Consider the following 22,642-nt stretch of genomic DNA (forward strand, 5'->3'; position numbering starts at 1 on the left):
GAATTACAGTTAGACAGATTTGCGAGAAATATTTAGCAAAAGGCAAGGAGGTGTATGTTGCATTTATGGATCTGTAGAAAGTGTATGGTAGAGTTGATAGGGAAGCAATGTGGAATGTGATGAAGTTATATGAAATTGGTGGAAGGTTGTTGCAAGCAGTGAAGAGCTTCTACATATACAGTAAAGCATGTGTTACAATAGGAAATGAAGTGAGCGAGTGGTTTCCTGTGAGAGTTGGCCTGAGACAGGGATGTGTGATGTCGCCATGGTTATTCAATTTGTTTGTTGATGGAGTGGTGAGAGGTGAATGCTCGAGTACTTGGTCGAGAATTGAAACTGATAGACGAGAGTGATCATGAGTAAATCAGTTGTTGTTTGTGGATGATACTGTACTGGTTGCAGACTCAGAGAAGAAGCTTGGTCGATTAGTGACAGAGTTTGGAAGGGTATGTGAGAGAAAGAAGTTGAGAGTTAATGTGGTTAAGAGTATGGTTATGAGATGCACAAGAAGGGAGGGTGGTGCTTGGTTGAATGTCATGTTGAATGGAGAGTTACTTGAGGAGGTGGCTCAGTTTAAGTACTTGGGGTCTGTTGTTGCATTAAATGGTGGAGTGGAAGTAGATGTACGTTAGAGAGTGAATGAAGGATGTAAAGTTTTGGGGGCAGTGAAAGGAGTGGTAAAGAGTAGCGGGTTAGGAATGAATCTAAAGAGAGTTCTGTATGAAAAAGTGATTGTACCAACTATGATGTATGGATCGGAGATGTGGGGAATGAAAGTGACGGAGAGACAGAAATTGAATGTGTTTGAGATGATGTGTCTGTGGAGTATGGCTGGTGTATCTTAATTAGATAGGGTTAGAAATGAAGTAGTGTGTGTGGGAATGGGTGTAAGAAATGATTTAGCAGCTAGAGTGGATATGAATGTGTTGAGGTTGTTTGGCCATGTACTGTAGAGAAAATAGAAAGTGGCTGTCTGCTGAAGGAGATGTGATGAATGCAAGAGTTGATGGGAAATACAAGAGAAAGACCAAGGTTTGGGTGGATGGATTGAGTGAAGAAAGCTCCTGATGATGTGAGGATAGATGTGATATAGGCAAGGGAGCATGCTAGAAATAGGAATGAATGGTGAGCGATTGTGACGCAGCTATGGTAGGCCCCCTCTGCTTCCTCCGGTTGTCTTGGTTACCGCTGAGGTAGCAGCAGTAGGGGTTTCAGCATATGGAACTTCATTTGTGGTGGATAATGGAGGATGGTGAGTTGTGGCACCCTAGCAGGACCATCCAAACTTGACTGAATACCTCACCAGGTTGGGAGGAGCTAAGAGAAGAAAAGTCCCCTTTTGTTCCTTTTTTTATATGTTGGCTACCCCCAAATTTAGGGGAAGTGCCTTTTTAAATAGAATAGTAACATTAAAACATCTTTCATATATAAACTATAAAAAGATATTTTGTCAGCCGGTTCAATATAAACATTTGCTGCAAGTTTGAACTTTTGGAGTTCTCTCAATTCAACTACCCAATTAGGAAGATCATTCCACAACTTGGTCATAGTAGGAATAAAACTTTCAGAATACTGTGTAATTTGAGCCGTATGATGGAGAAGGCCTGACTATTAGAATTAAAGTAAAAAATTATCATTCGTCCAGATGAGCTGCATATCTAGTATTACAAACAGGGTGGTACTGTCCGGGAAGATCTGAAAGGATAGTTAGAATTATGAAAAAACTTATGCAACATGCATAACAAACTAATTGAATGACGGTGCCAGAAATTAATATCTAGATTAGGAATAAGAAATTTAATAGGCTGTAAGTTCCTGTCCAACAAATTAAGATGAGAATCAACAGCGGAAGGCCAGACTGGAGAACAATACTCAGAGCAAGGTGGAATGAAAGAATTAAAAAATGTCTTCAGAATAGATTGATCACTGAAAATCTTTAAAGACTTTCTCAAAAAGACACTTTTTTGTGCAATTGAAAAAGACACAGACCTAATGTTTCTCAAAAGTAAATTTGCTGTCGAGAATCTGAGCTAAAATTTTAAAGAGTCAAATAGAGTTGAAGATCAATGCAACGATCCGGATGTAAGAGCCACTGTCCTTGACTTACTTACAATCATACTTAGGAGTTTTGTTAGGGTTCAACTTCATTCCCTATAATTTGCATCATGATCTAAATTTAGCTAGATCTTTATTAAGGGATTCAGATCTACATTCAGGGGATGGAATTGATGCAAAGAGAGTAGCATCATGTGCATGTACAATGAGCTTGTTTACTAGGCCAAACCACATGTGAATATAGTATGAAAAGTAATGGGCCAAGAACACTACCCCCCTAAGGAACACCAGTTATCACATTCCTTTACTCACTATGGTGCCCATCAACAACAACTCTTTGCAACCTATTACTTAAAAATTCAATAATAACGCTAAGACAGCATTAAAATCAAGGCCAATCATACGAACTTCCTGACCATAATTAACGCATTTCTGTACAGCATTGGAGATAGTAAGAAGGGCATCATATGCTCCAAGGCCTTTATGAAAGCCTTATTGCAAACTGGGGAACAGATGATTGCCTTCTGCAAATCTATTTAGATGTTTTGCCAGAAGATGTTCATAAACGTTAGATAATATGGGAGTTATGGAAATTCGGTGGTAATCAGTCAGACTTGAGCTCCTACAAACACACAAACATAATGGAGTAACATTACCAATTCTCCAACAAGTATTAAAAGCTCCTCTTCTTGCTAACTAGTGTAAAATAACTGATAACTTTGGAGCTAAGAAATCTGCGGTCTTTATTAAAAACAAAGGAAAAATGCCATTTGGGTCTACACCTCCATAAGCATCAAGGTCCATCGAGAGGGCTTTAATTTCACGAGATCGAAAATCTAGACTAGTTAGTTTAGGCTCAGGAAAACAGGAAGAAGGAAAATTAAGTTTCTCATGAGGGAACATCACCCAGCCCCCTCTCACCCGATGCTTTGTCTAGTTGAACTTTATCGCAGTGGGTTTGATATGATTAAACCTGTATATCGACTGTACACATTCCAAATGCAGTAGTTGGCCATTTCCTCTTTGACTTTTTGTAATTTACGAAAAATTTTCTGGGCTCAGAAATGAAAAGAAAATTATAAACTCTCTTTATAAAAAAATACAAAACTTATTTAGTGAAATTACAACAATTCTAAAATTCAGATTCATTATACTTTTTTCTTTACAAATATTTTTGTATGTGTAAGTAGCATTCTTTTTTCTTGCCCACATACGTCAAAATTTATTATGCATAGACATGAACTAATGTAATTCTGATTATTGTTTGGCTTGAATTATAGCCATTAAAAAAAAAAAAATTATTGCTCAAATGTAATGGTTGCTATAGTGATTGTAAGAAAAATATTTCTTACCAGTGTTTTTGCTAGCACTCAGGAGTTTGGTCTTGTGAATGAACAATATTAATTAATTGCACGGATGTCAAAGAAGTAATAAGTATCAAATATGGACATGTAATTTCAATGTTGTAAGACAAAATTGTTGGAGAAATTGAAATTTGAAAAATTAAGAAATTGGCTTCAGTAAAAGAAGTTTAAAATGGGATTGTAAAACACTTCAAAATAATGAAAATGGAGTATAGTATACTGTTTAAAGAAAAAGATGGTTAAATTAGTAAACATGATAATTTATTGTATTCAAAGAATTGTTAAAAGTTGAATGCTATTAAACAAAAGCAAAATATATAAATAAAGAGTAGTGATATTTCAATTTAAAAACATGGAAAATTCTTTCATAATAACATGTATTAAAATTAACTTAGCATCTTATTTGAATAGCAGGACACCTTGAAAATTTTATTTTCTCTCCGGTCATAATTACCATAATACTGTACAGTTTACCCTCACTTGCAAACAATGTTTGTGCTCTTTTCAATATTCTAATGATATTTTTAAATCAAATTATTAACTAGGATTGTTAGTGTTCTTATTATTTTTATTATTTTCATTGTTTTATTATTAAAAATTGGCCACAAATTCATATTAAACAAGCATATATGGCATTAAAGCAAGTTTCCACTTAGTAATATGGCTGAAAAAACAGAATATTGATAAATCAAGAGAAATTAACTAGAACATGAATACAAATCTGGTACAACAAATACAGGCAGCAGTGTGTGTTACATAAAGAAATGTATAAGGATTTTGCAGTAGTTTAATTCTAAGTTTGTTTCTGTAAGATGTACTAATTTTCTTTCATTATTTCATCGATTACTAAAGCATACCTCTCACACAGGATGATACAGCAGGCAAAAATGAAGAAAGCGAAGGGGTGTCTAATTTTGTGACGTGGTTGATGGGAATTGCTCTTCTGACATTTGCCCTCTTCATGTCTGCACGTATGGGCATATTCCAAGAGTGCCTCTATTCCAAGCATGGGAAGCATTCTCGTGAAGCATTGTATTATATTGTAAGTAGGATGATTGTGAATAGTTTTGTTCCTTAGAGAAATTTCCTGATAAGATACAGGTGTTTTTTGGGGATAGAATGTTTTTTTTTTGTTTATTATATTTGTCTTAATGAATAATTATATTTCAGCACCTGATGTCCTTACCTGGTTTTCTTTTAACTATATCGAGCATCATGGAGCATGCTGGTAATTATAGCCAATCAGAACCATTACCTATGCTGGAGAGCGTACCATTCTTGTCGGGTGTACCTCGGCTGTGGATTTTTCTCGTTGGCAACATGCTAACGCAGTATCCTTTTCATGCAGTAGAATTACAAATACAGTATAAGGGGTTTTAAAAATACTCAAATGAAAAACAAACCTAATATTTTATGAATGCTTATAGATCCAGTGAGACCTATGCTTGAGTCCTAATAGAATCAAGTGGTTTAGTTTAATGGTACAGTAACTTTAATTAGCATTGTAAACAAGTTTAAGGAGCCAGTAGTCAGGTTGGTTTTTTTTTTTTTTTTTTTTTTTTTTTACTACCTTACCTTACCTTCATAGTGTTCAATTAAAGGAAAAATTGTAGCTAGGTAAATTCAAAGAAGTTGGGCAGCTTAGTAGAAGGCGATAAAAAAGATTGGTTGAAAAATAAACCAAAATAATGTATCTGGAGTCCAAAAAGATTATATGGTTGGTAGAGAAGACCTAACATCCTAGTTGCTCTAGTCACATGTGATGCAACTTGTTAATTGCTTAGTGTAAGTGTGCAATAAAGAATTTATCATGTTAGAACTTTCCAATTGTCACTTAAATGGCAAATCTAGCAAGATGATAGTTTATTTCTATTTTTTCTTTGCCAAGGACTGGCTAAATAAGTTGGTAAACTTGCATTATGTTTTTGTTGGGGCTAGGCTGCTGCGTGGTCCTTAAAAGGCTAGAACAGAGAATCCAATACTGTACAACATGATACACCAAAGAATTCTTGTTTTCCCTCCCCTAGGGCTAGTGTATCCACATCCAGTGCAGGGATTCAGTGTGTATAAGAGACACCTCAGGGTTCAGACTCTCTGTGCCCATCACAGTACCTGCGATGCTGAATTTGTCTGCTAACCGATGACATATGTCACCCACTGAAAGCTATTGCTAAAGATAATACTTACCCAGGCTTTTGTTTACATCCAGCAGGCATCTTTACTTGTCGTAGAAAATGGAATTTGTTCTCTCTATTAGGTGACATTTTTTTTTTTGAGATTTATACCTCCACTTTTTTTAGTTAATTACTGTACAGTTAATTAGGTTCCACATTAATTGTTAACCTACTTCTAGTAATAGATGATAGTTAATATAGGCACCATTAATGAATGTTGTATGACAATCATTCTTTGGCACCCATCAAGCATGGAATTGGTTATGTTACAATATTATTATTATGTTCATTACATGTATGAGTTTTAATTTGATTTCACGTTAATTATATAGCTAGGTGTAAGTCACTGGCTTTTTTTGTAACATTGGATTAAACAGAGGTTAGATCAGTTATGCTAATTCACTGTTAATATGAGAAGTGATGGCACATTTACAGAAAACTGAAAGATTTGACAAAGTCATATATAGTTAGTCAGGCATAAGGCATACTTAAGTTTAAATCATGATGGTTCAGTTTTATATATACTGAATATATGATGCATAATTATTGTCGTAGATATGGCATGGAACCTGCACATCAATATATTAAGTAAGGTATATGTATATATAGTTAGCTTACCACTATCTTGTAGTAGGTTAGGTTAGCATTTCATACATAAATTCTAAAATACATATGTACTGTACTGTATATGTAAGGAATGTCTTATATCAGAGAATGTAGTCAGTTACTTTTCAGATGGCTGGTACAATGCTCTTAACCTCAGTTGGGTTAGGTAGCATTTGTTGAATTATTCATATTCTTGAAGCCTATAATTTTGAGTTTCTTCTTGAAGCAGAGATACATGGGTATATATGCACACATGGGTGTACTTGTAATTTATTCATAGCATATGAAGTTGGATGAAAAATTTACTGTATTTTAATCCATATATTTTGATAGGGTAATAAGCAAAGTGAATATCCAATACTGTACAATATATAATCATGAGCCTAATATCACATTAATTTTTAATGAAACTTGTTCCGTACAGTTTGTTGAGTAATTTGACAAAGTGAATATTCTATAAATATCTATGAGCCTCTTTCCAATATTATCAAAAACAACTTTCTTTGAAACTAGTACTTTATTATGATTACATTTTATAACTTCAGGCATAACACTAAATTTAATTTGCTACGTTACTCATGCTAGTAGGGAAGGTATTAACATTGTAATGTGGAGTGGCCTTATCTTTCCCAGAGGTAGATTTTTTAGCACAAGGAGTTGGTACTACTTCCTCTATCCAGTCCTTGGGATGGATTAGTGGGGGTTGGTTACGGCTACTCGACTGTTGAACTATGCAAGGGCCATGCAAAGTTACCCTCTCCTACCTGCCAACTATTCTTGGATAGATGGGGAATGGGTTAGTCCCTCATGGCCTTGTTGACAGCTTGTCAGAGGATTCACAATTACCTAGTTATGTAGTTAGGGGAAAGGGTTACTCTTGGGATGAATATATTTTATTAGGTTGCATTGGCCTACTCTTAGCATCCTGTGTAGTCATGGTTGGAAATTAGTGCGTAATAATTATGCAGATCATTCAAGTTAAACCTTTCTATTACTCCTTGTTGATGTCTTTTAGTTTTTGTATTGTACTCCATCCCAATGCTTTGGTATGACAGATTTTTTTCAGAGATGTTTAGTTTTTCATCCTCATACATTTTAATATTTAATAAGCTTTTTACAGTCAGCAAATATCTGTGAACTCTAAGATCAGGTTACCATATAACACACTGTACACCATAAACTGCCCAACATTGCTTCATAGGAAAAGTTCTCTGCTAAAAGTGTACTGGTGCTCGTAAATATTTGATGCCATATAACTTCCTTGTTTTTGTAATTATGTATGCTAATAATTATTTTTCAGGATACTTCTAAGTAGGCCTACTAAATTTATTCTTTAATTTTTGTATAATTTATACACATCTTTTTTAAGTAATTATAAAGAGTCAAAATTACTAATTGGGACTTGGACTTAAACTCCTTTGCCTTTGCCCCCAAATATTGTGATTTATTTTGGGAGAAATGTAGCTCATGCAATCTGTTGAACTCTGGGAACCAAACCATTTTATCACATTTGTCTTTTTCAGGGACAATGTAATATACAATTAGAAAGGGTAAGAAATAAAATTCACAAATAAGTACAGTATTGACACTTTTATTCTGGAAATCATGAAAATAATGTAATTGAATAAGCTTTTTAAATACAAAGCTACACAGTACACGTGTCCTTATGAATAGTGTAGAAAGACTAGTCTTCAATGTTGTTATTATAAAGATTAATTAAAACCAACACTTGTATTATACTTTACTTTCTTGGTTGGTAAAATATAAGAGCGACAATAATGCATTGTATCAAAATGACCGAATATTGCTAGGCATTACAGTATTTAAACTTCACCTTTTGAAACCTTGTCGGTGGGTTTATTCAAAGAATTATAAAACTACAGCATTCTATTTATAAAGGAAAATGGTTTCAAGTAGGGCCAGGCCTGGAACTTCATGGACAGTTTTCTGTAAAACAAGTTGGGATAGTTGTAGGTTTTTTTTTATATATATATACAAGTACAAAGAAACTTGCAGAAAGGGGTACTTTTTCAGTCAAAGGTAATTCACTTTATGTTGTACCTACAAAAAGGAATAAAATCTGGTAAAAAAAAAAAAAAAAAAAATCAATAATGTGAGCTAACATCAGTTATAGGAGCAATTTAAAATTCTTAAGAAAATGAAAAATCCAAACTTCTTTACTTTATTTACATTTTATTTCTATCATATACGGTACTTTGATATTATGTTCATTATATTCTAGGGCTCAGGCCATGTCATCCCGAGGGAAGGTTCCTTTCAGTAGCTTCCTAGGGTATATTTGACAACAGTGATATTCCCAGAGAATTTAACTAAAGGTCTCCAGAATACTCCTGGCGCAAATATCCTTAAAGTTTCCTTTTAGGATATCGCATAATATCAGGGGACGCATTCTTGACACGCCACATAGCAATCTGCACCCCACATAGCATTTACGCTTCAAAGGGAAAAGTGGCAAAATAAAAGAGGAGCCGTTACAAAATTCTCCTCCTCCGTTACTGTTTGAGTACTCAGATGACGTCATATCCGTCGGCCATCTTTATTCCTTTGTAACGTTAAGCCAGTACTTTAGATACAGTAATAACGGGAGGGAGCCTGCCAAGGCCTTTCATAGAAAGGAGGGTGGGTCCATCAGGACGACATGGCTATCTCACCCAAAAATCACAAATTTTAAGTAATTTGTATTTTTCCTAACAGTACTTACCTCAAACTACTTTCTTAGGAGTATCTGGGATCTCCCAACCGACCAGAATTTTGTGTAATTTACTCTACTCCCGTTTTCTATGCGGGGTATCCTCTGGCTGAGTGATACGTGCCATGAGACGACCCGGGGTCAGAGAGCATGCTTGCTCAGGTCTCGATCTCCAGTAAGTTTCTGGTCGCTTCGCGGATAACATCCCGACGCTCTCTCCTTACCCAGTGCGACCCTTTGTGTCCCCGACCCCCTTTGTGTCCCACCAGGTTCACATGTGGTCCCTTTGTTCTCTTCCTTATCCTTTTCCCTCTGTGTTCCTGTGTCTCGCGGTGCCTTACTAGTGCGTTATGGAGCATCCCCGTCGTTGCCCTGGGTCTATGGCCGGAAAATTGTGTGGGGCCTTCCTCTCAAAGCCTGAAGTTGACCCGCACTCCTTGTGTTCTTCATGTAGGGGCAGTGTGTGTTCCCCTACAGCCACGTGTGCGAGTTCTGGAACGAGGTGCAGTGGGTGCTCTACTGCACCAAGAAAAAGAAGTCCTCTAGGAGATCGCTTAGGAAACCGAGCATCTCTTCGCCTCTTGCTTCGCCCGGCGTTTCTTCGGCCAGTGTCTCTCTGCCGCCTTCCCCTACCCAGAGTAGGGGACGAGGTAAGTCAGTTGCGGGGAAGAGGCCTGTGGCCCTTCCCCATGAGTCTGATTTACCTGATAGTGTGATTGTGTCGTCGATCCAGGCAAGTGGGGGGCTTGAGGGAGGGACGGGAGTGTGTTCGGGGGATGAAGCCCTGGTGCAAGCAGGGCCCATCTCGTCGGACGAGCCTATGTGGGGAAAAACTGCTGCAGCCTCTTCTCCCGCCTCTTGGGTACGTATTTCAGGTACGTCTGCAGCCGAGGGTGCCGCCGAGAAGGAAAACTCGCCGCCGTCAGACCCCCTCGCATGGGCGCCTCCGAATACGCCCTTCAGATCACCCTTGTGGATGGAAGAGGAGTTCGAGACGTGGTTCCCCAGCGAGGAGCTCCCCCGCTCCCCTCCAGCGCCTTCAGCTACGTTCCCGTCCGTCTTCCTGGAGCCTTCGTCGCCGACCGAACGACGTGTGGACCCACCAGCAACGCGGCGCGACTCCGGCCCTTCAGTGAGGTCCTACAAGTCTTCGGGCTCCTCGGTCGAGGCCTACTCCTACTCCTCAGAAGACGGAGCCCCGAGGGACCATAGGAGACGGCGAGATAGGCCCCGCAGGAGACGGTCACGCTCACAATCCCGTTCCAGATCCTGCCACGTGGGTAGGCGCTCTAGATCCCCCAGGAGCAAGTATAGGAGAAGCGACTCCCCAGAGGAAGAACTGGTGCGGGTCGTCATCCCACGTAGCCAACTCCTGGAGGCGTCAGCAGTCCCGGGCACCTCGGGCTGGCTCCCTAGGGGCCGCTCACCAGTGAGGTACGTCCCCAGCAGCAGGTATGATCGACGAAGGGAGTCCGCGAAGGTTCCGACTCCATCCGCCCAGCGGAGAGAGTCACCCCTTCGGTCTGGCAGCTGCGTCTCGGCCTCAAAATTAACAATGAGTCGTCCGGAACGAGAGAGACTCCTTCTCTCTACGAGCAAGCCCACAGACCCCTGGATCTCCGGAAGCAGAGAGAAGTCCAGGACGGAGGTCTCCGTCCCTGCAACAATGCCCGTCCTACACCGTGAACCGCCTAGACTGGACCGCTCCAGGAAGATGCCTTCTCCCCGTGCGGCTCCCCCCGTCGGAGATCCTCCGTCACGAGCAGCGGAGCGTCCGACGGAGAATGTACTGTAGATGACGGCGTAGAAGGTTCGGCAGCGGAAGTTTCGGCCTACAGGAGAGTGATAGGCCTCATTAGTCGTCATGACAGGCTGGACGAACCTGAGCCCTCCACTGACGAAGTCTGGCTCTCGAGCCTCAGCAGGCTGGTGGATGCATCTGTGCAACAGAGGCCCTCACTAGCTCTTCCTTTGGCTAGGGATGTTAGGCTGGGTATGGCACACGTTGGCAGGATTGTGGCCAACCACGTGGAAGCTCCCAAGAGCCAGAGCGCCTCCAAACTTCTCCAGGGCCTAAAGACCCAGAGCCGCTTCTACCTTCCCGAAGGACACCTCGCGGGTCCCTGTACGGTGGAGCCAGCAGTCACCATCCAGGGACAAGGAGCAGCAGAGGAGATGGCTACCACTGCCCCGGTTTGTTTCTCCCTTTCGGAAACTTCCACAAAGGAGGAGCTAGCCAAGGACCTGGTACACGTATCATCGTGGCTAGATTGGTGGGCCTCCACACTGGTGGGGTTTCAGTCCTCACACGATCTCGCAGTCCCGGAGAACCAGGCCTTGCTGAAGGAGCTGATTAGCTCGGGAGGTAAGGCCCTAAAGTTCCTCTCTTACCAGTCCATCACACAGGCCGCCAATTGGATACTGCGGAAGAGGGACACTGTGCTCAACAAGCTCTTCAGGAGGCTCCTGGACAGAGAAGCGAGGTCCCTGAGGAGCCTACCCCTGTGGAAAGACTCAGTGTTCCCCCTGAAGGCAGTGGAGGAGATGGTAGAGAGGTTCAGGAAGCTAAAGGATGCGGGAGAACCTAGACCCCCTCCAGTGAGAAGACCTGCACATAGAAGGACACCCTCCGACAACTCTCTCCCTCATCGCGCCTCACCTAGCCAGCCCAGGAGAGACGCCCCTAGTACGGCCTGGCCTCAGCCTTCGCAGCCCCCCGTAGAGGAACGCCTGCTGCGCAGTCAGCCTTCAGGCCTTCCTATTCGGCCGCCAGAAGAGGTGGTTCAGGCCGCGCCTCTCGAAGGAGGTAGGGAGAGAGGCCCCCTACCTCTGATACCAGATCTGCAGGCGGAGTGGTTGGCACCCAGAGACCCCTTGAGAAGGACGGCCCTACAAGAAAAGGTCTCTGCGATGCTGGCGAAAGGGGCAATAAAACCAGTCAAGAACCCGGATCCAGGGTTCTACAGCAGACTCTTCCCAGTGGAGAAAGCGACAGGGGGCTGGAGACCAGTCATAGACCTCTCAGCCCTCAACAGGTTCGTGTGCAAGACAGACTTCAAGATGGACACTCTGAAGTCGGTCCTAGCGGCCTTGAGGGAGGGAGACTTCATGATGTCCATAGACCTCAAGGATGCATACTTCCAAATCCCTGTTCACCCCTCCAGCAGGAAGTACCTTAGGGTAAAATGGGGTACCCAAACGTTGCAGTTCAAGACCCTCTCCTTCGGTCTGTCCACAGCCCCTCAGATCTTCACGAGGGTCTTCGCAACAGTCTCAGCTTGGGCACACGAACAGGACATCTGCCTGATTCGGTACCTGGACGACTGGTTGTTGCTTTCAGCCTCAGGGGAAGTACTGAGGGAGCAAGGCGCGAAGCTCCTGCAGTTCTGCAACGTCCTGGGTATCATCATCAACCTGGAGAAGTCCCAACTGATACCTTCCACCAGGATGAACTACCTCGGAATGGTCCTGGACTCCCGGTTGACGAGAGCCTTCCCTTCCGCGGAGAGACTGGACAACTTGGACCAGATCCTCCGGCCCTTCCTGTCGAACCAGCCCAGGAGAGCCAAGAACTGGCAAAGACTGATAGGCCACCTCGTGTCGTTAGAGAAGCTAGTCCCACAGGGGAGACTCAAACTTAGGGGAGTACAATGGAACCTGAAGGAGACCTGGAACCAGAGAGACTCCCCACACAAGGTGGTCCCAATGTCCCCGGAGACGAAGCAAGTCCTAGAGTGGTGGCACGACAGATCGAATACCCTCAAAGGAATGCCCTTCGCAGCCGACCCTCCGGAGATGCTCCTGTTCACGGACGCATCCAAGGAGGGTTGGGGTGCTCATCTCCTCGACAGCACAGCAAGAGGAAGATGGTTAGCTGAAGAGAAGAACCTGCACATAAACGTGCTAGAAATGATGGCAGTGCGAAGAGCGTGCCTAGAGTTCGTCCATCAGCTCCGGGGAAACATTGTGGCACTGATGTGCGACAACGCCACTGTGGTGGTCTACATAAAGAAGCAAGGAGGACTGAAATCGAAGGAGCTGTGCGACCTCACGATGGAGTTCCTGGAATGGGCCGAAGTAGAGCAGATCAAGATCTCAGCCAGATTCATCCCAGGGAAGAGAAACGTCGTGGCCGACGGCCTCAGCAAAATGAGTCAATTGGTAGGGTCCGAGTGATCCTTGCACCCGGAAGTGGCCAAGACTCTCATTCAGAAGTAGGGCTCGCCAGTGATAGACCTCTTCATCACGAGACTGAACGCACAGCTCCCCGTGTTTTGTTCTCCTGTGCCAGATCCGGAGGCGGCGTTCGAGGACGCCTTCAAACACCCTTGGGACAACCTCAATGTTTACGCCTTCCATCCCTTCGGGATGCTCAGGCAAGTCCTCAACAGGGTGAAGCGAGCGGACAACCTGTGGATGACTTTGGTAGCGCCCCTGGTGGCCGGAGAGAGAGTGGTTCGCGGATCTAAAGGAACTGGCGCGCCTTCCACCTTGGCCCCTTCCGGACAGAACAGACCTTCTCCGGCAACCGCACTTTCAAAGGTTCCACGAAAACCCTCGGTCCCTCTGCCTTCACGCGTGGAGGTTATCAAGCGTCTCCTGAGGAAGGAAGGATATTCGGCGAAGACGGCAACAAGGATGTCAGGGTACCTGAGACGTTCGTCAGCCGCAGTATACCAGGCAAAATGGGCTACCTTCACTAAGTGGTGCGTCTCGAACAACATCAAGCCGATGCAGGTCTCCATCCCGGAGATAGCGAACTTCCTGGTCTATCTCAGGGACGAGGTAAACATGTCCATCCCAGCCATTAAAGGAGTCCGGGCTGCCCCGAGCCAAGTCTTCCTCCTGAAGGGCATCGACCTGAGTACCTCCAGACATATCTCAATACTCAAGAGCTTCGAGCAATCGTGCCCCCCTCAGGCTGTTAGGGTCCCCCAGTGGGACGTGGCTAGAGTCCTGAAGATGCTTTCAGAACCTCCCTTCGAACCCCTAAAGGACATCTTGGACAGAGAGCTCACCCTCAAGACAGTTTTTCTGTTAGCGCTGGCATCAGCAAAACAGATTGGGGAGATTCATGGACTGTCGTACGAGGTATCACACTCGAAGGGCTGGCGTGAAGCTACCTTCAGGTTCGTACCATCCTTCGTGGCCAAGACTCAGAATGGACCCCAAGTTTGAAGGATTTTCAGTGCCGGCAATCTCTCGTTTGGACAACCCGAGGGACTTGCTTCTGTGCCCTGTCAGAGCGGTACGGAAGTACTTAGTGAGGACAGCCAAACTTCGACCCGAAATCAAGAGTCTGTTCGTCTCCTCAGGACTAGTAAAGAAGCCAATCTCCAAGAATACGATCTCCTTCTGGCTACGGCAGGTGATCATGAGAGCCTACAGTAGTGCAGGGGTTCCTCTTCCGGGGAAGCCTAGACCCCACGACATTAGAGGGCTAAGTACTTCGTTGGCCTTTGAGAAGAACATGGCAGTGGGCCAAATCCTGAGGGCAGGTACATGGGCTAGTCAGTCAACCTTCACAGCTCACTACCTGAAGGATTGTTTGAGGAGGTCCGTGGACGGATTCTCGCTCGGTCCCGTCATTTCCGCGCTCCAAAAGATTTAAAGGTGTAGCCCCGGGGAAAACCACGGGGAGTAAGTCCAAGAGACACAGGTTCCTTCCTTAACCCCCTTTTTTCCCCTATTACCTTCCCTGAAATGACCCTAAAATCCTTTAACTGCCATGGGATACACCGTCAGTGAATGAATACGTCTCCAAGGATTTTTTACAGAGGCGAGTTACTTAGACCCTAAGATAGTTTTTTGGGTAGTTTTCCCTATTTCTCATGTTTTCCTTTAGGGGTCAGCAGAACCTAGCCTCCTATCTAGGTTCCCTTTTTTCTCTCCTCATCACGGTCTCTGGGTCCTGACGGACACTCCCACCTCCTACGGTATAAGTCTCCTAAGAAAGTAGTTTGAGGTAAGTACTCCGTGTTGGAACAAATCACAAATTTTAAGTAATTTGTATTTTTCCTAACAGTACTTACCTCGAACTACTTTCGGGTTATGGCCCGCCCATCCTACCCCGAGTGCCTTACAGGACTTAGTAAAAACCTATCTGTCAAAAACTTTCTGGAGATCGAGACCTGAGCAAGCATGCTCTCTGACCCTGGGTCGTCTCATTGCGCGTAGAACTCCGCCAGAGGTTACCCCGCATAGAAAACGGGAGTAGGGTAAACTACACAAAATTCTGGTCGGTTGGGAGGAGATCCCAGATACTCCTAAGAAAGTAGTTTGAGGTAAGTACTGTTAGGAAAAATACAAATTACTTAAAATTTGTGATTTTTTGGTGAGATAGCCATGTCGTCCTGATGGACCCGCCCTCCTTTCTATGAAAGGCCTTGGCAGGCTCCCTCCCGTTATTACTGTATCTAAAGTATTGGCTTAACGCTACAAAGGAATAAAGATGGCCGACGGATATGACGTCATCTGAGTACTCAAACAGTAACGGAGGAGGAGAATTTTGTAACGGCTCCTCTTTTATTTTGCCACTTTTCCCCTCGAAGCTTAAACGCTATGCGGGGTGCAGATTGCTATGTGGCGTGTCAAGAATACGTCCCCTGATATGCGATATCCTAGGAAACTTTAAGGATATTTGCGCCAGGAGTTAGAATTCTGGAGACCTTTAGTTAAATTCTCTGGGAATATTACTGTGGTCAAATATACCCTAGGAAGCTACTGTAAGGAACCTTCCATCAGGACAACATGGCTATCTCGCCCAAAAATAGATTTTTCCAAGAGAATTTAAAATTGGCATAACAATTCTGACATTGATATCAGAGTATTTGTTTGCGCACAAATACAAACCATTGTCCTTTACTTGGAAGAACATAACAGAAAAACTGGAACACAGCAGTTAAAATTTAAATGAGGTGTAAATGACCAGTAGGTAATTACCTGTCCCCCACCCCTCCAGAGGCTCGCTGACAAACCCTTTTGATTTCAGCCGTCAGTGCAAACAATTTCTCACTGGCTGAAGCTTCAGCATTTTTTTTTTTTTTCAATGTGTTTATGGATTTTGTGTATTTTGAAGGGGCTTTTGGAGAATGTTCAGCACTCTCTCTCGAGTGGAAGAAGTGTTTCTTCCCATTGTTTCCTGAAGAGGCTTTGACTGCAACCAAGGGCTTCTTGTGAAAAGCATGCAAATTTGTAGCGTTTTTGTTTGGTCTCTGCTAGCAATCAGGGGGTGGGGCTAAACTTCATGACCCTTCTCAAGTTGATTGGTCGACTTTTTGGAAATGGTCTAAATGTCCTTGGCGTCATCCTTGAGGTTGCTTAGACCTCGACTTCTCACTTAACACAGAGACTTCTTTTATCCCTCTCCCGTCGGCCAATGGCAAGAGGGGTGCCTTTACCTTGACAATTCGAGGTAAGGAAGTCTTTCCAAAAAGAAACCGGAAAGTCTTCTGCATGAAGGGAGTCTTTATCTAGAACTTTGAGGAAGGCATAACCGTGGAGCAAACCCCCCCCCCCCCTCCCCCGAACAGGAACAGCCCTCTTCAGGGTTTTCCTCTTCATCCTTGCCTTCTAACCCTTGCAAGGAGCTGCTGGCTATTGCTAGTGTCTTCTTTAGCTTTAAACCCACTACCTTGCCCTTCTGAAGGTCTCCAGAGCAATAGCTATTCAGTGTGTGCTCCAAGGTTTATTAATCTGCCAGATCCTTCCTCTTCAGAGAGGAAATCTTAGATGCCTCTCTGGTGAGTCTCATTCAGATCATCTTGGAACTTTTAGATCTTCCTACAGATGCATACGATGCCCTCGAAAAGCTGTGTAGTCTCCAGTCTTCTTCAAGTCATCATTCCAGAGGAAAAGACCCTTCAGTTGCTGCTTCTCCAGATCATCGTGGAAATTCCAGACCTTCCTACAGATGCCTCCAGTGTGCGTTGGTAAGCTTTACGGTCTCCAGTCTTCTTACGGAGGGAGAGTCTTCTCCAAGGCCCCATTCCTGAGGAAAGCGCCCTTCAATTGCTATTCTCCAGTTTTTCTTGGAACTTCTAGTCCAGCCTGCAACCACCTCCAATGTCTTCAGAGCAACTTACAGAATCTTCAGTCCAGCTTCGGAGAGAGATGTTCCCTTGAGCTCCTTCCTGATGAAATGCCCTCAAGTTCCTGCTTTTCCAGATGGAAGGGTCCAATAAGCAGGTGCCTGCCCCTCGCCCTCAAAGGAGTTGTCCTTCGGAATGTTGCTCTTCAGAATACACTCAGAAAGTTGTTCTCTTTTACAAGCTGCCTAAGCGCAAGAGCCTGTGGCTTGTACCTTCAGTGTAGGTTGTTCTAATACCTACCTACCTAAGTTGTTTCTCAACCTTTGCCATCTGGCTTCTTTGGAGATGGATTGAAGACACGTCTCGCCAGCATGCTCTTCCAGTCACTCCTCTTCCATACACCCCTCTTCCAATGTCTGCCCAGGATTTTTGCCTGCAGACTATACTTCTCTTCAGGTCATTATTCCATTAGAAGCTCTCTCCCTCTCCAGCTACGACAGATGCACATCTTTAAACGGTATTTATAAATGCGCCTTCCACATAGGCACGTCTCACAAGCGCCCCTCCCAAGCATGCGTCTCCTATACAGGTGCTTCTCAAGACACTCTGTTTTAGGCTCTCCTACTCTTCTAACATGTCTTCCAGATGCACACATCGTTAGTGAGATGTGCAGACATTTTCTCTTTTTGTAGACTCATCCCAACACATGCTCCTTCCAGGTGCATTAGCTTGACCCTGTCTAATGGCACGTTTACCAAGACGCGAGAGTCACCAAGCATACAGGTATATCCCTTATATGCATCCCTCAGATGTGGTATCCTAGATTCTTCTTCTCTGCAAGCAGCTCAACCAAACACATGTGCTACCAAGCATACAGCTCCTCCCTTATAGATGAGTCTTCCAGACACATATCTCTAGGTGTGCTACCAAAGGAGCATTTTCACTGCACCAGACATGCTTTCTACAATACATAGCTCCCAATACAGAAGCACCATACCGATACGCATCTACTTGACGCGTCTTTCATACACGTCTCCTGGATGGGCATCGCAGGGTTTTAATCCACTAGGAAGGCATTGTTGTCTCCCAGATGCGTTAGAGGTAGATACAGATTCAATGTTCCTCAAGATGCTGCGCTCTATTAAAAAAGGTTTAATGGCCTACCTAAAAACGGGTTTCCAGCTCACTTAGCTTCGGCTAAATGAATTAAGTAAGCTCCATGGTCTCTTCATCAACATAATCCATTCAAGGGGGGTGGAGTCAGGTCTTGCTCTCCTTCATCCCTGACTTCGTAGCTAAAACTCAAAAACCGTTGTTGCCTTATTCCAGCCCCATAATTTCAAATTATGAGCCCTAGGGTTGCAACCGATGATCCTGATCAGCTATTACTGTGTCCAGTGAGAGCACCGAGGTGCTATCTCAGATGGACAAGGACTGTCAGACATTGCCTGCAACATCTCTTTGTGAGCAAGGGAAGATCAAAAAAAATTTCTAAGAACACTATCTCGTTCTGGATGAGTGGTTATCTCTTGAACTCTCGCTTCCTCTTCCACAGATCGTGGAACCTCATCATTATGTGAGAGGTATTAGGTACCATTTCAACTTTTATGAGAAATTTCTCTGTGATGCAGGTTCTTAAGCATCACACGACTTTTACTGCTTATTACCTATATTACTGCTAATTACCTATGAGACGTGACCCACAGGTCCCTGGATATGTTCTCCTTAGGAGCTGTTTGCTGAGGAGGAGGTATAGCTGCCTCTCCTCTCATAGAACCAGTAACTGCGTATCAAGGGCTGAGGTTATCTGGAAGGAAAGCAAGAATGACAGGCCTTTTCTTTTCCTTTCAATCTTCCCTCTCAAGGGACATACAGGCATCTTGCCCCAGGAATCATTCTGCTATACCTTTAAAATAAAAGGCAGAGTGACTGGCTCTTCTACTTTTTAAGCTCTCTCAGCGGTGCAGCCGCCACGAACATTACGTGCTGGATCAGACAACTGATGCAAGTAGGCTGCATTCCCGAGGATCCCTTCTAACGTATCAAGTCTGATAAAGAAGTAACTAACCATCTATTTATGGCAAGGGAAAGGGTGGACGAGTGTCTCCCAAACTCATTGCTTCATGCAAGTCATGGTACGACACTTCCAATGAAGTCTCCTTTCCAGGGAGAGAAATATTCTTCTGTGACCTATTACATTACAAAGTTACTTATAACTAGTATTGGCCTAGTCACTAACAGCCACTGAATCTCTGTGACTAGTTTATTAAGGGGTTAATGGAGTAGTCTCGTTTGCTCCAACACTCGTCGTCGGCGCCCACTCGTGTCCGAGTATTGGGTTCTGTCGTTAGCCATCAGCCTCCTATCTTTGGGGTGGGTGCTTATGTCTGATGTGGCTGTTAAGTCCTAGTCTGTGGTGGAAGAGTCGCGGACAGTGTTCACAAGGGAGGGTAGGTGGTGGGCGGGGCTGTTCTAATCGCTCTCTCCTCCTTCTCCTAGCCTCCTCATTTTGTCTCCTCCTCTCCTCGAAGTCCACGGTGCCATGGTGTACTGTACTCCTCCAGGTTTTCCTGTCCCTGGCTGTTTCTTCCCATGAGGAAGGATCGATGTCAGTTAGAGCCAGGGTGCGCTTTAGTTGATCTTTATAGCGCATTTTCGGGGCTCCTCGTGGTCTGGTGCCCTGGGTCAGTTCTCCGTAGAATATCTTCTTTGGGAGCCTAGATGGATCCATCCTATGCATGTGTCCTATCCAGCGGAGGCGGTGGTGGATGATGGTGGCCTCCACGCTGGTCAGCGAGGCACGTTCTAAGACTTCAATGTTGGTGGTGTGGCTCTCCCAGGGGATTTTCAAGATCTGCCTCAGTTTCATTTGTTGGAAGCGTTCTAGGTTTTTAATATCGCTTCTATATAGCGTCCATGTTTCACATGCATACAGGAGCGTGGAGAGGACTACTGCCCTGAACACCATTATTTTGGTGGTCATTGTCAGTGCGTGGTTGTTAAATACGCGGCAGTTGAGTCGGCCAAAGGCAGAGTGGGCTGCCCTGATCCTGTTCTCCACGTCCTTTTTGCTTGTGGGAGCTGATGTTAGGATGCTCCCTAGGTAGGAGAACTGGTCCACATGTTCTAACGGTTGGTCATTCACTGTGGTATTGAAGTTTGGGAGCATCAGTCCTGGTGGATGTTGGAAGAGGGTCTTGGTTTTGTCTCTGTTGACTTGCATCCCAAAACGTTCGTAGGCAGAGTTGTATGCATCAGCTAATGACTGCAGGTCCTCTGCCGTCTGACCTGGGGTGGCATTGTCGTCAGCATACTGCAGTTCTCGCACTGCACACAAGGTGGTCTTGGTTCTGGCGCGGAGTCTAGCGAGGTTGAAAACGCCTCCATTCATGCGGAAACGTAGGTCGACTGAGGGTGTGTCTGGGGGAATCTCGTTGAGCATTGCTGCGGTGTATAGCGAGAAACACGTTGGGGCCAGAACACAGCCCTGCTTCAGGCCGCCGTTGATGGGGAATGGGCCTGAAAGAGAGTTCTGGTGGCAGACTCTCCCAACCATTCTGTCATGGAGGGCACGCACCAGCTTGACAAAATCGGGTGGGCAGCCATATCTTTTGAGGACAGCACACATGGCAGGTCGAGGTACTTTGTCGAAGGCCTTTTTCAAATCCCAGAAGATGAACATTATGGGCTGTTGTTGTTCGAGGCTCTTCTCTTGTAGTCGCGCGCAGAAGATCATGTCTATGGTCCCGCCGGAAGGTCGAAAGCCGCACTGCGACTCTGGCAGGATGTCTTCTGCGAGAATAAGGAGGCGGTCAAGGAGAATCCGAACGAAAATCTTACTCGCGATGCTTAGTAGTGATATTCCCCGGTAGTTGTTACAGTTCTCCCTGTCTCCCTTCTTGAAGATGGTAATGATGTTTGCATCGCGGAAGTTACTGGGGAGGGTCTTGGTCTCCCATATTTTCAGTATAAGGAGCATCAAACAGTTCCTCAACCCGAGGCCACCGTGAGTGAGGAGCTCCAACGGGATGTTGTCTGACCCTGGGGCTTTGCCGGGCTTCATGCGCTGCAGGGCCTTGTTGAAGTCCTGGATGGAGGGTGGTAGTGCCATCCAGTGACGGACGGGATGCTGCGGGGTCATTCGCAGGAGATCGTCTGAGGTGTCTGCTTGGTCATTGAGGTGGTTCCAAAGTGAGACCTCCACCTGGCCAGGATGCCCTCGCTGTCGGTGATGGCCGTGGCCCCATCCGCGTCCTTCAGGCCGCCCACTGATGACTGTGTGGGACCGAATATTTCCTTTGTTGCTGCATAGAAGCTGAGCAGGTTACGTTGGTCAGCCAAACTCTGTATTTCTGCAGCTTTTCTTTGCCACCAGGTGTTCTGGGCTTCACGGATCCCTCTTTGGCAACCAGCTTCAGCCACCTTGTGAGCACATTTGTTAGCTGCTGTTGGTTGGTTTTCCAAAGTCAGGCGTGCTTGTCGTTTGGTTTCAGTGAGAAGAGAGATGGTAGCATCATTCTCATCGAACCAATCCTGCCGTTTCTTGGTGGTGTAGCCTAGTGTTTCCTCCGCGGCACGGGCCATGGCGTTTCTGAGGGTGGTCCAGTGGTGCTCAACAGTGGCCTGACCCACAGGGTCTGCAAGGTGTCGTTCGCAGGCCTCCTTGTAGTTCTGTGCCACCTGTGGGTTGCGGAGCTTGCTACAATCAAAGCGTTGGTGTGGTACGCTGTCAGGTGCCCTTCTGGGTGGTCGCAGGGTCGTCACGAAGAGTCGGGAGATGAAGAGTCTGTGGTCCGTCCAGCAGTCATCCGCTCCGGGCATAGATCTGTGTGCAGAACACCAACTTGTGGTAACCAACACCATCTTCCAGTTACCAAAGCGACAAAAGACCACATGGAGACACCCCCGGTCTAAACACTGGCACACCCTGGACTACGTCCTGACCAGAGCCAGAGACCGAGGAGACGTCCGCATCACCCGATCCATGCTCCAACACTGGATCAGGAAGAAGATATTTCCAGTCAGGATCATGGGGACTACCTCCCAATGAGGATTTTTTATTCTAATGAAAAGGATGAAAGTACAGTATTTGCATAGGAACAAATAGCTTAAAGTAATTTGTCTTCATCCTAGACTATAAAAACCTACAAATAGGAAATTAAGTAATTAGTATTTTTAAATATTAAACTTAGCCGGTGAATATAAAATAGCTGACGTCTCGGACGGCTCGACAGAAACACAAAAACTCGCGAGCGATCGCCATGAAGGTTGCGGGTGTGCCCACCAGCGCCGACTATCGGCCAGATACCGCATATACATGTAAACAGCTCCAGTTCTTCTCTGTCGGTCTTGTCGACAAGTTGATTCCGCTCGCTGTTGACCTAGAGTTTTCGTCATTCTTGGTGAAGTACTTCTTTTTGGTTTTGAGCTTTTGCAGTGACAGGTGTTTTTCTCGTCAATTAAAACTCTTGAACCCTTTTTTGGATAGCGTTTATTGTTGATGACTTTGGATTTGTTTTGGATTTTCTTGGACTTTTCAAAATGGCTGACCCTTCTCCTATCCCTGGACCTAAATTTCGTAAATGTAATGCTAGGGATTGTAACAAACGTCTTCCCAAGGCCTCTCTCGACCCACATACCGTGTGTTCTAATTGCCGGGGTAAAACCTGCCAATTAGGAAATCGGTGTGATGAGTGCGTGGTC

The 22,642-nt window shown here is 44.8% G+C and overlaps 1 protein-coding gene and 1 long non-coding RNA gene across 4 annotated transcripts in view; one reads left to right on the forward strand and one right to left on the reverse strand.

Annotated features, from left to right (window-relative positions):
- Positions 1-22,642, forward strand: part of LOC137622301 (UDP-xylose and UDP-N-acetylglucosamine transporter-like) — a 117,487-nt gene that overhangs the window by 80,190 nt on the left and 14,655 nt on the right. For both annotated transcript variants that reach the window (XR_011040413.1, XM_068352863.1), the window contains exons 6-7: positions 4,288-4,461; positions 4,590-4,750. Coding sequence is in view for 1 of the 2 variants with exons in the window: in XM_068352863.1 (XP_068208964.1) it covers positions 4,288-4,461; positions 4,590-4,750 (335 nt within the window). In the remaining variant the exon portion in view is untranslated. The remainder of the gene's footprint in view (positions 1-4,287; positions 4,462-4,589; positions 4,751-22,642) is intronic.
- LOC137622302 (uncharacterized) overlaps positions 7,771-22,642 on the reverse strand; it is a 333,069-nt gene continuing 318,197 nt past the window's right edge. For both annotated transcript variants that reach the window (XR_011040416.1, XR_011040415.1), the window contains one exon: positions 7,771-8,146. This is a non-coding gene — a long non-coding RNA (uncharacterized lncRNA). The remainder of the gene's footprint in view (positions 8,147-22,642) is intronic.

This window comes from Palaemon carinicauda, chromosome 29, assembly GCF_036898095.1.
Source record: "Palaemon carinicauda isolate YSFRI2023 chromosome 29, ASM3689809v2, whole genome shotgun sequence".
NCBI lineage: Eukaryota > Metazoa > Arthropoda > Malacostraca > Decapoda > Palaemonidae > Palaemon > Palaemon carinicauda.